The sequence below is a fragment of the Opisthocomus hoazin genome, chromosome 10 (assembly GCF_030867145.1).
Source record: "Opisthocomus hoazin isolate bOpiHoa1 chromosome 10, bOpiHoa1.hap1, whole genome shotgun sequence".
NCBI classification, from domain to species: Eukaryota; Metazoa; Chordata; class Aves; order Opisthocomiformes; family Opisthocomidae; genus Opisthocomus; species Opisthocomus hoazin.
The window spans coordinates 26,504,734-26,519,885 of record NC_134423.1 but is presented as its reverse complement, the minus strand read 5'-3'; the positions used below and the strand labels follow the sequence as shown (position 1 = coordinate 26,519,885).

Sequence of the window (15,152 nt, the reverse complement as noted above, 5' to 3'; positions counted from 1 at the left end):
AATTTTCAGGCTAAAAGAGAGAAAAGCTAGAAGCATTACCGACAAAACTATGTGATATAAATTGAGCGCTAAAACTATAAAGACAGAGATAACTCCTAGCAGCATGTGCCTGTCACCACTGTATTACTAGGAGCTCCTTAAAAGAAACTACTTATTGAGTAGCAAGATAGGAGATTTCTTGATAATGTTTATTGTCCATTAAATTTCACAAAGTATTAGACCTGGGTAAGGGTTTTAAAGAATGTTTTGCAGATATTTGAATTGACTTGAATTGCTTCAGCGGTGCTGAGCCTCCTTTGGTGATTCGTAGGGTTAGTGTTACAGGGAAAGAATTTTATGTGAAGTAAGGAAATTAAGATACTTGGAATATACGAGCAGCCATAAGTGAACATCAGTGCCAGAAACATGACTTGCAAAATACGCTCACCCAGTCAAGAATCCAAAAAGCTGCACAGGTAAGAGTCCATTTGAAATGGTGTGAAATGCAGGTGGAACTAGCTAGGAACTTCTGAAGAACTTCATTATTTCAGAGTCCAGGACTATGACCCTCTTCTCAGGCTGCTAGAGACAATCCACCAGGACAAGATCTCCTTGTGGCATCATTCAGCATTTTTAAACGCTAATTTGAAAAAGTTCTGAACAATTTTTTCCAAGCTTTATGAACAGAAAGTGTAGAAGAAAAATCTAGGTTATATTCTAAGAACTATTCATTTCTATGAACCATGCCAGCAAGTCTTCATCATTCTCTCTCTAGAGAGTAACACAACCTCTGCCCCAGATGATGAGCAGTAATTCTCTTGTTCTTCTCTCTGAAAGCATCCAGACCTATTTCCTTTCAAGGACATGTTTGGGTCTGTGAAGTCTATCTCTGCCACTATGCTCTGCTCCCAGCGTGACCTCGCAGATGAGACCCAGCAAGTACCCGAGTGTATACCACTAAGGAAGGCAGACAACACCGAGGCATGGACATACTCTCTAATCCCAAGGGACTGCTGACTTTCTCGCAGCAAGAGATGCAAAACTCTTCCATCTCTCAGCTACAAGAAATATTAATTCTCCTGCATTAGAAGATCATCCATTAGCTTCTATAAATAAGAATTAGCCAGCATCAAACAATCAAGTCCCTGTGTATTCATCAGTTCTTTAAAAGTCGTATTATTTTGGATACCTTCTTGTGTCTAACTCTTCATTTTCTCCTATTCTGTGATTTAAGTGTTTGAATATTGCAGGAGGAAACTCAGAGTAAATATGAGGTAAATTGGGTTTTTTAGCAGGACAAAAACAAAACAAGCATTTTTCTCCAGGTCTCCTCTGTAAAGTAGGAAAGTGAGTTATAATAATGAAACATTTCTATTTTAGTGGTGCTTTTATCACTTTTCCAAAACTCCAATGCCTAATAATACAGCACATGGCTGTGGATTGCCAAAGGCATTAAAGTTTCACTTCTAAAAGCTGGCAGTAAACTTCAAAACCATTTGATTGGGCAGCATTCTCAAATTTTCAGCTTAATCTATAACTCTGGGACTAAAGCGACAAACTTGCATAAATTTGGTCCCTAAATGCCAGGACCATAACAAGTATCCAGTTGTTTTCAGAAAGGTGGCCTCAACTGGGCGAGTCTTCATCAATGTGTACATCCAAGCTTGTAATTCAAATATTCATGGACTTGTTTGCGTGGTTGAAGTAGGAGAAATGTCCTTTAAAAAGTAAAGGCAAGTGAATCCCCCAACAAAACAAAAAAATCCCGAAACTAAATACACAAGATTCGAACTCCAGGCTCTGCTAAGGAGCAGAAAATATTTTCCTGACCATTTCACACAAGGCCAGATGTGAATGTGTTACAGATTTTTGAGTAAGGGGCATTGAGTCACAACCTTCCTTGACTATCTTGGACTTGCAAAACTGTGGCAGAAAAAAGGGCTGAAACTATTGTGACAGCTCCTTGGGATTCTGGCTCCCTAACGTCTTCTGTCCCCAGTTCTGACCTTCTCAGACGTTTCCATCCATTTGGAAAGCACAGTTAAAGCAACTGCTGCAATGTTGTGGTTTGCAGTCCAGAATGCTGGGGATGTTTTAATGCAACAGGCTGCACTTTAGTAGCAGCGGTGATTGGGGAGGGAACCATCGCAGCTCCCTGAAGGCAAGCCACCCTCACTCATGGGTCCAAACCTTTTGATCTTCCAGCTCTAAAGGATGCAAACTCATTTCTCAGCAGTATTGCTTGAGGCAAAGTTTTGCCCCATGAAGTCAGTCACTGGATTTCCAGACAACAGACTCCCACCAGGGTTCAGCTGCTTTCAGCGCTGGTATTTTACCTTGTGGATGATGGAACACACGCTAGCAGAGAGTTTGTTTTGGCCCCACGATACAGGGCCGGTTGCACTCTGCATCCAGCAGAAGACTGTTGTTCCAGCAATGGAAAACGGAAGGGGGAATGAGATGAACTCAGAGCACGCAGCGCACCAATGCCAAAACACACATTGCAGATATTTCTTCTACAGTGGGATACGTAGGTGAAGCCAAGACAACACTCTGCAAGTCTGAAAACTCACAGTCCAGCGAGCGCCAGCCCTCAGCAGACCCTAACAGAGCAAAGGCTTATTACTCTGGAAAAGCAACTGGTAGAGGGGAAGCTTGAGGTTTTTAACAAGTTTCTCTAAAGACTTAATACCATATCTCCTCCTCTGATGCATTCCCTTCCTACAGCCAAGCCCTCCCAGGACGTTGCACACAGTTAAGTCACTCAGCTGCGAGACAAAGGAAGAGGAGGGTAAAGAGCAACTCAGGGAGCAAAAGATGGGACAGGTGGGAAGGTAACGCAGCTGCAACAGAGACCGCTGTCCCAGCTACGTGAGGGAGCTGCTGAGAGCAAAGATAGGAGAGAGAGAGATCACGCAAAAGAAGCCACCGGCATTGGCAAGTTGTCCTCCCCTGACTCCGCTGACTTTGCACATCAATTACAGTGTGAGGATGTCTGGAGCGAGTCCCTCTGGATAACACAGGCACTCCGATTCACTCACGGCAAAACCAGAGGAGCTACTCGACTGTGTCTTACCCAGCCTTGTCAGTGTGAGAAAATAAAGCTGCGCGCAGCCCCGGCTCATTGCAGGGAGATGTAAACAGCCGGAGGTTGTGTCCAGGTGCTGGCTCAGCCGCAGGCGGTGGGAGGTTTCTCAAAGCATCCTCACCACGCAGGTCAGCACCCCAGCACCAAGACACGGCATTTGCACACCCAGTTACACATCTGAAGCCCTGAACCAGCAGTACCCTTTGACTAGGATGCCTCAGCCTCTCCCTTCCCTCGCTGAAGCTCAAGAGAGATAATTAAAGCTGAACAGGGTTTTTTCGTTCTTTGACTTCTAGGCAAAGGGCATGAGCTGAGCTGTGGAGATATAAACTGCTTCATCCCAAACTCTGAGAACAGGCCTCTATGTGTGCTTTATCATGGCACATACCCTGGATTTTATACCACACGTCTGTCTTTGTTTTTTCTTCCTCTCCCCTTCCCTCCCCTCTCATCCCTTCCACAGGCACAGGCTGAAATCAGCTTTACTTCTACCCCATCCTCTCTCAGCATCTTTTCTTTGGGCTATAATCACTCCTCTTTGTCCACTGGCTTTGTCCTCCACGCTCTCCCCAAGCACAACGCAACATCCCAGCATCAGCTGAGTTCAGTCTAAAGCATTCAAATATACTACTCTGGACTGGATGAAAACTCAGGCTTGGGAATTTTGCATATCCGCCATGTATTCAGCTTGTACAAACGGTAGCAGATATTTCTGTCCCTTCTACACAGGCACACACACACGCTCCTGCTGCTCCCCTCCCTACAGGCATTCCCCAAAAGCCATCTAAAAATTATTGTAAATGCAACACCACGTTATGTCTTCTAAAAAATAAAATAAAATAGGATAGTCAAACCCTGGCGTATCTCCAGAGAGGAAAGCGTCAGATCTCAGCTGGTAAATAAGATGTTACTGTGAAGCTTGTAAAGCCAACGCTATTTCTCCTTTGTAAAGGCTCTACCTGCATAACATGAAGGGGGCTCAGTGACAGACACATTAAAACACCATTAAACTGTGAAATAGAACACAGTGTGAAAATAGATTTAACCTTCACAGCATATTGATCTCTACCCCGCACCGTGCCTAAGTTCTTGGACAACTGTTTTATAATAGGTTTTACTTATTTTCCTGTTGCTATTCTGACTTCCTCAGAGGAGGGTGTTATTTCTAAAAGCTCCTGACAGCTAAGGGAAAAGTGGGCTTGTTTCTTAGTCATTGCTCAGAGCTTGAGCGTTGCTGCTGCCAGCTGCTCCATAAACAGAAATCAGTTTTATGCGAGTGAAGGATGGGTCTGGGCAGCAGTGATTGCAGTGGGATGGGAGGAGGAGGAAGGGGAAGCGGAAAGGGAAGAGGAGACGGGCTGTTTGCAAGGACTCTGCTGAACAAAACTACGCAGGATGCAGGCAACCAGGCTGAACCTGAAATGCCTTCTGAAAGGGACAGCGCCAAGATTTATTTAAGCGTGCAGGGATGTGGACTGTGTTTGCGAAGATAGGTAAAATAATTGTGCACACATCTGCATATTCAGACGGGAAATCCTTCTGATGAAAAGACTGCTACAGGTCACACTGCTGCCAGCCAGTTCCTACACTTTCACTGTGAGACAGGACTTCTCGCAGCGATGAGTTATGCCGTAGGACCTTTGACCCCCACCGTCACCTCCCCTCCCACCATTCATCCATCTCCCAGCACGTTATGCGAAGAGTTCAAGCCCTTCCAAATGGCCAGGTAATTTTCTTTTTCGCATCAGCTCAACAAAAATGTTTCACCCTCCTCCACACTGGGATTTCCTTTCTGACCACCCCAAAATAAACCCTGCCGGAAGACAGGACAGATAATGTCCAGCCAAGTCCTGTAGCCATGAATGAGGGTTTTTGTAACACCCATGCATGAAGTAGATAAATTTTGGGGGGTGTGAATGGGTTATTGTTACGGAAATATTTCTGATACCTTCCCCACTGTGGTCATCTGGTAAATCCTGGCCTGGCTGGAGATCTCTAAACACGCGTGAAGGGGAGGCTGAGCCCATCCGTCAGCTATCCCTGAGATGCTGAACAGAAATCAAACCTCTAAACCGGCTGCTGGGCATGGCTGCAGCTCCCCCTGAGCAACGCTCTGGATCTGTGTGCCCAGACCGTGCCAGTAAATCAGCACCACACCAGACACGTTTGAACCCGTGGTTCACGGACCATTTGCAGATTGTCTGTGAGACAACCATGCAGCTGCAAACAGCACAGGCCACGAAGGTGACTACCCAGCAATGCTGTCCAGGGCTAATTTCAGCACAATGAGAGAGTTTCGTTGACTTCAGCAGGACTGGGATGGTGCCCAATGAATTTAAGGCAACTGCCTGCTGAAAATCTCAGTATACTTTCCCTTTGGGTTAGGTGTTCCAGTTTTCTGTAACATTGCACATTTTGATGTAGCATGAATGCCAACAAATTCCGCAAAACTGCAGTCCATCAAAATGTATAACAAGGCTAAATTTATCTCATAAACACTTGAACTATAATGATAATAATAATGATAGTAAAAAAATGGGAAGGCTGATGGCAAACTGGCCTTAAAAGCTGGCAATGGGAAGAATTATCTCTGGAAAAAATTTGTGGGGCAAGCATATATTCTACAGAAGGAGTTTCCTGTTCTGAATTACCTTAATACAAGTCACACTGTGATGATGGAAAAGACTGAACATGTGAGAAAATGGGAAATAACTACTTAGGAGGAAATCCCCTGTAAAGAAGCCTGACGCTATGCATGTGCAACAGAAAAGCATCAGCAAGGCCCCTCGCGTCCCCAGACTCCTCCTTTTCTGAGCACATCCACACGCTGCGCTCCTGGGCACTGCCTCTGGTGAGCAGCATCTCTGCAGAGCTTCAGGGGACAAATGAAATCCCTTAAAGCCCCTTCCAAGGAAGGAGGGAGGTGACAACTGGAAAAGCAGCAAGCTTGAATTTTCTGCGGTGCAGAGGTGGGCCAGGAGTGACTGTCGAAATCGCTAGGGCTCTGCTGGCACGAGCCAGAAAGGTGCGATCCTTCGCACTCCTAGTGCACAGTGCCGCAGTGGAGGAGACAACATGCCACGTTTGCAGAATTTGAGCGATGGAGCAGCTCCCTCCTTGCTGATCATATGAGAAGAGGCTCACTCTGGGGGTTCACAGTAAGCTTTTAACCCAGAGACGTTCAGGGGGTGCCAGCTCTTCTCCTGCGCTGCCACATGCAAACCCTGGGCAGACGGGTTTTGGCTGGCTGACAGAAGCCTGCATCATATCACGCTCTGGGCACGGTCAGCTTTTGGCAGGAGCTGAACAGCTCCTGCCTCTGCATGGGCATGGTGGCTTGCACGTGCCATGCAAGGCTCGGCTTCGTAACACCAGGCTACCCCGGGCAGGAAGGGGATTTTCCGAGTTTTGTGCACCCCAAAACCCCACCACTTACAGAGACGTTAAATTCTGCTGGCTTGCGATGCAAGCGGAAGGTGGGCAACAAATTCACATGACCTTGGATCCTGATGGGTCCAAATCAAATTATTTAATCTCAGCTGCAGCAGATCTGGGCATGGGTTGTCCTCTGCTGCCTTTGGGTGAAGCTACACCTGAAGTAGCATCTTTGTACCAGCTTGGAGCTCTTGAGGATCCCTGTGCTTTTTTGAAACAGAGCTGCTGCCCATTTTTTCCCCACTGAACCAAAGTTTTTCTGCTCTTTAGAAAACGTGAATACCCTGGCACACTGTCAGCAGGGCTGGCCACTGAGTGCCAGTTAATCTTCACCACCATGAAGGAACAGGCTAGACAGACGGACTGAGCGCGGAGCGTGAGCTCCAGCCCTCTCCTCCAAGCTGGCGTGAAAATGGGAGTGTGCGTGGTCAGCTGAGAGCTGCTTACAGCATCATTTGCTGCTCCACACTCATTTGGCAGTGGGCATGCCCCTAATAGAAGAATAATTTCCAAGGAGCACCATGTTGCATTTAGGAAAGCTCTTCCAGGGCATCACCTTCCTCCCAGCTTCGGGTGCACCCAGTTTATCAGCAGCATATCTGGCCACTATTTATGCCTTTTATAGACATAGCCAGACTGATCCAAAGCCTTTTGAGCTCAGCAGGCATTTGGCTTCAGTGCACTTCAGCTGCAGCTCATGAAGAACAACACTGTAGCACAGCAATGCAAGTGCAATACACTCAGCTGTTAATTTCTTTTTCATGTAGAGAAGTGGCTATATTTCCCTACAGGAATTCTGACACTGCTTCTGTTCCCAGGAAAAGGAATTCACCTTTTCCCTGAGCCTTCAAGAGAGCAAACGCTCCTCCCCAGAACAGCTGAGGAAGCCATTTCCATTTTTGATGATGCTGGGTGAGAAGGACATAGCACTCAGCCGTTTGACTGAAGATCAGTGAAAATGCAGACCTTCACCTTTCCTATGTTTCATCCACTTGTGGACACCACCACTCTGTTTTAAGAAACTCCCCAGAAACTTCTGTCTCGCTGTCACAGATGGCCCACAGCCTCTATGCATGTACCCGGTCAGTACTGTATAATTTCAACACTGTGTTTCCAGTTTACCCTGCTCCCAAACAGACACCTTAATTTGTTCCAGTTAGCCTCTTTTTAAAGAACTCTTCTGAATAATCCTCTCCTTCATGATTCAGTGCAACTTTTACCTGCTCTTACCTCTAGAGCAAACAACGGGGCTTGAGGGTCTTCCCTGGGGTCTGCGCACGCTTCGCGCAGCAGGACACAGGCACGGGGCTGTTGCTAATCCTGGACTTCTCTGTGGGTAGAACAGGTCAGCAGGCAGTGAGGAGCAGCAGATCCTGATGTTGGGTCAATGTCCCATGGAGGATGATAAAACTAGCTTGACACGTAACAAGGAGAAAATTTAAAGACAAGGCAAAGAAAGCGGACAGCTGACAATAGGAAAGAATAAACCACAGCAATTCAGGCTGTTAGTCCTTTTTTTGCCAGAGTCTCGCTCTGCGACCTCAGGCAAACCCTTCCTCAGTAAACGGCTCAAGTTTCTCCACTTGCCCTCTGGTCTTCTGATCAAAATGCCAAAATCTTTAGGATAGCACCTGAAACTTATGCATTGTATTTGGATCTCCAAGTTCAACCACTTAACAAACCAATTTAACCGTAATCTCAAGTGCAAAGCCTGAGATGCAAATGCCTCACTCAGAAACATATTTCGAAGCAGTAGTCACACATGACTATGGAAAGATGATGATAATTGTGACTGCTTACAGCAAATGGTATTGCCCAAATTGATATCATATCATACTCAAAAGGTCTGAACAGAAGCATCTGGACCATCATGGTAGAGTTAAAAACAAGCCCATCGAAAATGGATAAACAATTAAAAATGTATTGAAAGAAGAAAGAAAAAGAGAAATCATTCCTAATTAATTCTAGTGCCCTGTACAACCCCAGACTATTTGTAATCCTACAGGGAACATCTTTATTGATCTGAGGGACGCTGCAGCAGACTTCTGATGCTTATCTCAGCATAAAAATAGGCTCTTGTGATGAGCAGTGATTTAATTACATGACAATCACTGCTAACAATGCATGGCGAATACCAAAAATATGCAGAGCAAGAGTGGCAGTGATAAATGCAAGGGAATGGCATTGACTTTCAGTAAAGTCGTCTATTGCCAGAGACAGAGGGAGACTTCCCCCCCTCTTCTTCTAAGGTTGTAGCTGCTGAGCGGCTCCAGATACTCACTCTGTGGAGTGAGCCGACCACAGGGAGACAGAAGGTGGAGGGAGAAATCAGCCAGCCATGATCAAAGCAAAATTTAGCACAAAAGTCAATGAAACTAACAGTCTTTTTTTGTCTGTAGGAACATATGCTCTTTCCACTATGCATCTCCACTTGAAAATGATGATATTTACTCTGGGCGGTGGCAGTACTGAGCAAGTGAATAATACATGGGTTTGCTATGCACAGGCTCGGGACTTCAGAAGCAGTCAAATCCCATCTTCCACATACAGTAGCTAGAATAGCAGTAGCAGAAAGGATTTGCTCAAGCAATAAAAATAATGCATTTTGGTTTGCTTCTTTCCAGGTCACCTCCTTAAAAAAAATACCCACAATAGGAACAAAGGGAAATGTCACTAAGACAAACCCCCTTTTATTCAGTTACCCCCATGGAGGACGCAACTGAGGTATTTGCCAGCACCTTCGAAATCACTGTAACAATACCGGTGAGCAGACTTTGCACTTCTCTGAAGGATTTTGGATCCAGCAGCATTTTATACTCACATGCCTTTGGGACTGAAGGAGAATCTAGGCTGACCATGCATTTGGAAGTGTAAGTCCCAAGTCTTTCGGTTTTATCATCTCCAAGGTGGCAGGTGACAGTTAAACATCTAATATGCTTCCCAGACATAAAAGTAACTTACCGAAAATGCAGAGATCAAGAGCAGACAAATTCCTCATTCATATGCTAGAAATATGACCACAACAAATCGGGTGTAGAGGAGAAATCTCCAGCTGAGCAGTCCCAGGTTGCCTGGGAAAGCAGTCCCTAGCACAGGTTCCCTATTCATACCCGTCCATCTACCCCTCAAATCATTGAAGCCCAGTGCCTTATCCTTCCTCCATGGGCTGAGGGCCACTCTTTAAATGCACCATGGCTTCATGGAGCCATTCTAGTAGCCAATGAGCACTGGTGCGAGGCACAATCTGTTGATCATCTAAATCTGACTATGGTTGGCCCTGGAAGACCCAGAACCAGGTGTATGTGCCCAGCCCATGAGCCTGTCCTACCTTCCTTCCGCAAGGAAGTCCTCAAGAGGTTGGAAGGCTGGTTGCACTAAGACATCAGCACAAATGAAGTTTACACCAGCATGTCTTCCAGCTCTTACTTTCTTCCCCTGGAAGAGGCATATCATCTTGTTCAGCCAAGAGGGAGACTGCAGGTGTTCAGTCCAACATGCAACAACCAATTGGCAACGTTCCTTCAAGTAAAATTTAACAAGAATCACCAGCCCTCAAGTTAAAGCCATGCTGAGAACTTGAACTCCTGCCCGCCCAGGTGCTGCTGCTGTTGCAAACACCGAGACCTGAATACCACCTCCTGCTTCCCCTTGCTCAGCTTCATGACTCATGTCAGAAAAGCACGTTTTCTATTCAAAACAAAATGACCTTCTAAATTCTCTTGAAATGCTACACTGTTTTAAGTCAAGGCATCACAGAGAAAAGTAGATTACAAATGCTATAATCTCAAGAGGCTGTTTTTTCACTCTAAAATTATTTCTAAATGCTTGTGAATACTTACATTAATGATAAACACATCTTTTGCTCACATGTTCCTTGAACTATATAATTACTGTTGCCGCTGAGGTTCTTCCCCACTGATAAACAGTCAGGCAGATACTTTGTCCCAGAATTATGGAATTTCACCTGGCTTAACTTACCCCAATTTGAGAACGATTAAAACACTCCATCTGCAATACAGCAGACTAGCAATCATTTGTAGCATCTCGGCTTCTTTCCGAGTTGCTAACTTTAAGAATGCTAAAAAGCAGATACTCTTATCATGTCCCTGTGTGATCTGAAGGGGCAGATGCACCAGGGCCCTGACACATGTAGCTTTAAAGATAAAACACACGTACAATATTAAGTCAGAACAGGAGTCACTTCCAACACATGCCATAGTCTCTAAAGTCAAAGCTAACATTTCCCAAACAGTCTAACAGCTTAGTTTAAAGCATGGAGAATCTAAAGGTTAAGGTTTGATTAGAATGTATTTTCTCGATTTTTTCTTAACACATCAGAGCTGCCAAATTCCTTCCCAGTGTGAACCTACCGGTCCGATGAGAAAATAAGTCCAGTTCCACTCATGATAATGCCTGCAGGATAAGGCCCTCCAAATTAAAAATAAATAAAATAAATCATAGCCCCATGTAGAGTATAAGAAATTAAGTGGCAAGTCTCTGTTTTCTAGGGGGACAGCCCAATTCCAGGAGTTGCTATTGCTTTTACCCCAGGCAGTGAATTGGCAGCAGCCAGTGCAATTTCTCGGGGCCAAGCGCATTGCCTTTCCCAGGCACGGGGCGGCTGGTCTGCCGGCCACCGCTCTCCGGTGGGACCCCGGGCAGGGCTTTGTGGGTGGCTGGGGAGAGGGCACAGGGGGAAGCAGAGGGAGGAACGGCTACAGCTGAAGGTTAAAATCAGAGCTTTGCATGCAAAAAAAAAAAAAAAAAAAGGCGCGTGACATTTCCACCGACTTTGCTTTGTTTAGCTACTCGCTGGCTTTCCACAAGGTGCGTTTCAGTGACTGAGTTTTACTGACAGTGATCCATAGGGGAGCTGAGTCCTCAGTCCTATTCGTGATTATTCAAGAAACCAACCTTCAGCAGCAGCTTGTTTGGGCAAATTTGAGTACATATTGCATTTGCACATATACGTCAATTCCAGTTATTTACACACCGTACCGGTAGTGGACATGTTTAGTCATATTCTGGTATCTCCATGATTCTGTAATCAAGAGTCATCCAAAAGATCTACAGTTAGATTTAAATTTCTAAATGCCTTCTGGTCTTAGAGACTTTAGAATGCAAATGTATATATTGTTGCAGTGAAATGACTACCTTAAATTAAAACTGTAAGCTTATAATTTTCATGCTATACATTGAATAGATCAACAATGTAAAAGCTGATCATTTACACAGGCAAGTGGACACACAGAGATATGTATCAACTAATCTTCTTGCTTTAAGAACCAAATGAAAAGTCTCAGTAAAGAGTCTGATTACGGGGGTGTGCAGTAAATGCACATAATCCTCCTTTCCTTAGGCAGGGCCTAGGAAATCCCACTGAAGCATTGAAAGCAGGTGGCGCAAGGCTTCACCTCCTCTCCTGACGCAGTGCAGGCTCCATTACAAGTAACCTCCAGCGCCAGCTGTTACACTGCACTGTCAAGCGATGTACTTGCTTACCTAGTCAGATACTAAATAGCATAGCACAGTGAGCATTTTGCAAAGAATGGGAAATGTATCTTTTAATCCAGATAAATTAAAAGCATCAGTTTAACCTCAAATGTTTATTGCATTTCAAACAGCATTTATCAAAACACAGAGCTCATTACAACATATATAGGTACTGGACCATCCCAACCCCTTCATTTGGTATGTCTCCAGCATAACAATGTAATACAAATTATTCTGAAATACAACATATCTACATTAAAAAAAAAAAAGACATCACCCTGTCTCCTGAACAGAAATCAGTTCCACGTGGAAAAATCTACAGGAAAAAAAACCCCAAAACTATTAAAGTATCAGTCCCAACTTCCGAATAAATAAACAATTTTTCCTGCAGTTGAATGTTTTCACTCAAAGCAATGATCAATTCTTACATGCCTGCTCAGTATGTCTGACTTTGGTCCTTACAAAATGACAAGACTGCAGTATGATAAACCAGATGATAGTTTCAAGCAAGACAATAAGGCATTGTTTACACAGAAGATTGAGAAACTGGTTTAACAAAAGGAGTCCGAGGACATCTATTGTATGTACAAGAGGAGATTTACTGGAGATTTTATAATTTCTACAAGGCTCTTTCCAACCAGCTTCATTAACTTGAAGTAAATCAAATCATGTAGAGATCTGGCTCAGTCAGAAAGACATGCCGGGAAAGATACAAAATGAAGAAGAACAGACGCAAGATGATAAGCTTTAGAATCTTTGGCATTTTTCATAAATACTTTCAAGGTTTTTAAATCTGTATACTTACCCATTTTCCCACACACACTCATCTATAAATACATTATACACGTACTCTTCTTTATACACAACTCTGTGTACACATGGGTACACACCAACACGTGCACACAAAAACGCATTTTTGTGGCTTTTTACACCAGGATAATCTTTTTTCTATCTTTCCATACGCAGCTACACACAGCTTTGCATAAGCAAAATACATTCTTTATCCAATCAAGTCTACGAAAATGTGCCTCTCCTTATTCAAAGGCACAGTGGGGCTTGTTACTCTGAAAAATAAACTTCTCGAAAAATCACTGAATCTGGCTAATAATCCAGTGGAAGGTACTCTGGTGTGAGTTTTCCTTCTTCGAATTCATGCAACGGGCCCACAAGATTGCATTACTGAACCACACGGCACGACTCCATTTGGATCACCGATCCATAAGCAAGGTTTTACCTGTTTTACCTTCAATTACTTCCAAAGTCATCTTTCGTTAAAAAGAAGCCAGTCTCTTGGGGTTCTCTATTTCTCTGTACTGTGAACTACCCCAGGGGATGCTGGTGGTAACCCCAGCCTGGGAATCACAAGAAGCAACTCCAACTCTTGTGCTACCAATGATTTGTTGTGGTGGCAAGTTGCTCTCACAATGTCTTACAGCACCTAAAGGACCGAGGGCTACACTCTCATCAAAATCAAAGAAGTTTACAGATGATTCTGTGTTTCAGTTTCCTTAGTGAAACAACATAAATAATGCTGGTTATCTGGATTATACTAAGCAAAAGCACAATAGCTAAAAGATTGGTAAGTAGGCAAGAAATCACATTATTACATTCTCTTTAGAACAGAAAATGGGGTCCTTTCTTCTGTCTCTTCATTGCTCCCTTTCCATATGACTTCACTTTCTGACCCTCTCCTTGTGAACCATCAGGAAAGACTCCAACAAGACATCAGTGGTGGACCAAAGCCCACACACTATTGCACAACCACGCCTTTGGGCCCCGTGCTCTCTTTCTGCACAAGCACTTCTTTCTTTAAGGCTATAAAGTGTTTTTTCTCTTGGATCTGTAGTGTTGACCCCTCTGGATTTAGACAGGAAAACAACAGCTATGCTGAAAATATCTGATGAGATGGGATTAGAACAGGCAAGTCAACAGAGTCTTTTCAGGTCAGTGAGTTAGACTTTTCTACAGTCTTAATCCTTTCACGGCAGAAGGTTCTCATGCATCCATTGCCAGCAATGGATCTCTGATGATTCCAGTATCCGAAGAGTTAACCACAGGGTAAGCATTAAAAACAGAAGGAAAAAAAAGGAAAAAGAAAAACCCACAAGTGCTGGATGAAATACTGAGATACTGTTGGAGCTCCCAGTTCTTTCTGCTAATTATGATAAAAAACTTTTTAAAATGTACGCTGCTTGAGCAGAAGATGGGTATCAAAGACTCGTTAATTCAGAGTTTAAACCTTTCTAGGCATAGTGATTTAACTCAGAAAAGAATAGCTTTCATATCTTAATGTAAATCTGTTGGATATGTTAAAAACTGGTTCAGAACATCTCCTCAAATCAGCTCAGCTGATCTGCTACACTAAGAGGAATTATCTCTTCCTACATAAAACAGGGAGTGCTGCCACATCCAGCCTTGCCTCTGCAATTGAAGGGGACCAAAAAAAAGAAAAAAAAAAAAAAAAAAAGAGGTGCAGTTGCACCATCCTCTCCCACACTCCTCCCCACACCACAAACTAGTCCATACGTTCCACCTTGCTCTTTCTTGGGCTATGACTCCATGTCGACAAGAGAATTCAAAAAAAGACAACCCCAAGATAGGTGTTTATCAAAATCCACATCAAAAAAAAAAAAAAAAAAAGTCTGTGGCAGTGGTTATAGTGTTGTTCTGAAGCAAGAAGGGGAGGGGGGAGGCGTGTATGCACGCGCAGGGGGTACGGAGGGAGATGCCGCATTCCAAAATCGCGCTGCATCCTATAGCGCGCTCCGCTTCTTCCTAATGGGACTGGAGCTGCTGTATGGTTTCAATTCAGCGTGCTGCACCTGTAAAAACAAATAGACATGACGTCTGCAGTTAGGTAACTCTAGCTCACTACAGTGTGTGTTAATGGCTCCCCGAGGACAAACCAAGGGAAACTAAGGAAGGTTCAAAAGTAATGAATCATTTTCTAAACACAGGAACATGGGGGATTAATTGCAGGAAGGATTTGAGAAGTCATGCATCATTTCTTGAAATGAAAATATTAAAAGCAGATTTTTCTAATGAGATACATGGGGTTCTACCTGATTTCAGCAATGTAGGATAGATCTTTTGGGTTTGTTTTGGTTTGGGAGTTGTTTTTCTTCTTCTTCTGGCATTAACCTATAAGTTTAATAAA

At 44.0% G+C, this 15,152-nt stretch overlaps 1 protein-coding gene across 2 annotated transcripts in view; it reads right to left on the bottom strand.

Moving 5' to 3' along the window:
- Nucleotides 1-12,093: 12,093 nt before the first annotated feature.
- MCTP2 (multiple C2 and transmembrane domain containing 2) overlaps nucleotides 12,094-15,152 on the bottom strand; it is a 105,945-nt gene continuing 102,886 nt past the window's right edge. For both annotated transcript variants that reach the window (XM_075431833.1, XM_075431832.1), the window contains one exon: nucleotides 12,094-14,817. In XM_075431833.1, the coding sequence (XP_075287948.1) occupies nucleotides 14,749-14,817 (69 nt within the window). In that variant the 3' untranslated portion in view covers nucleotides 12,094-14,748. The remainder of the gene's footprint in view (nucleotides 14,818-15,152) is intronic.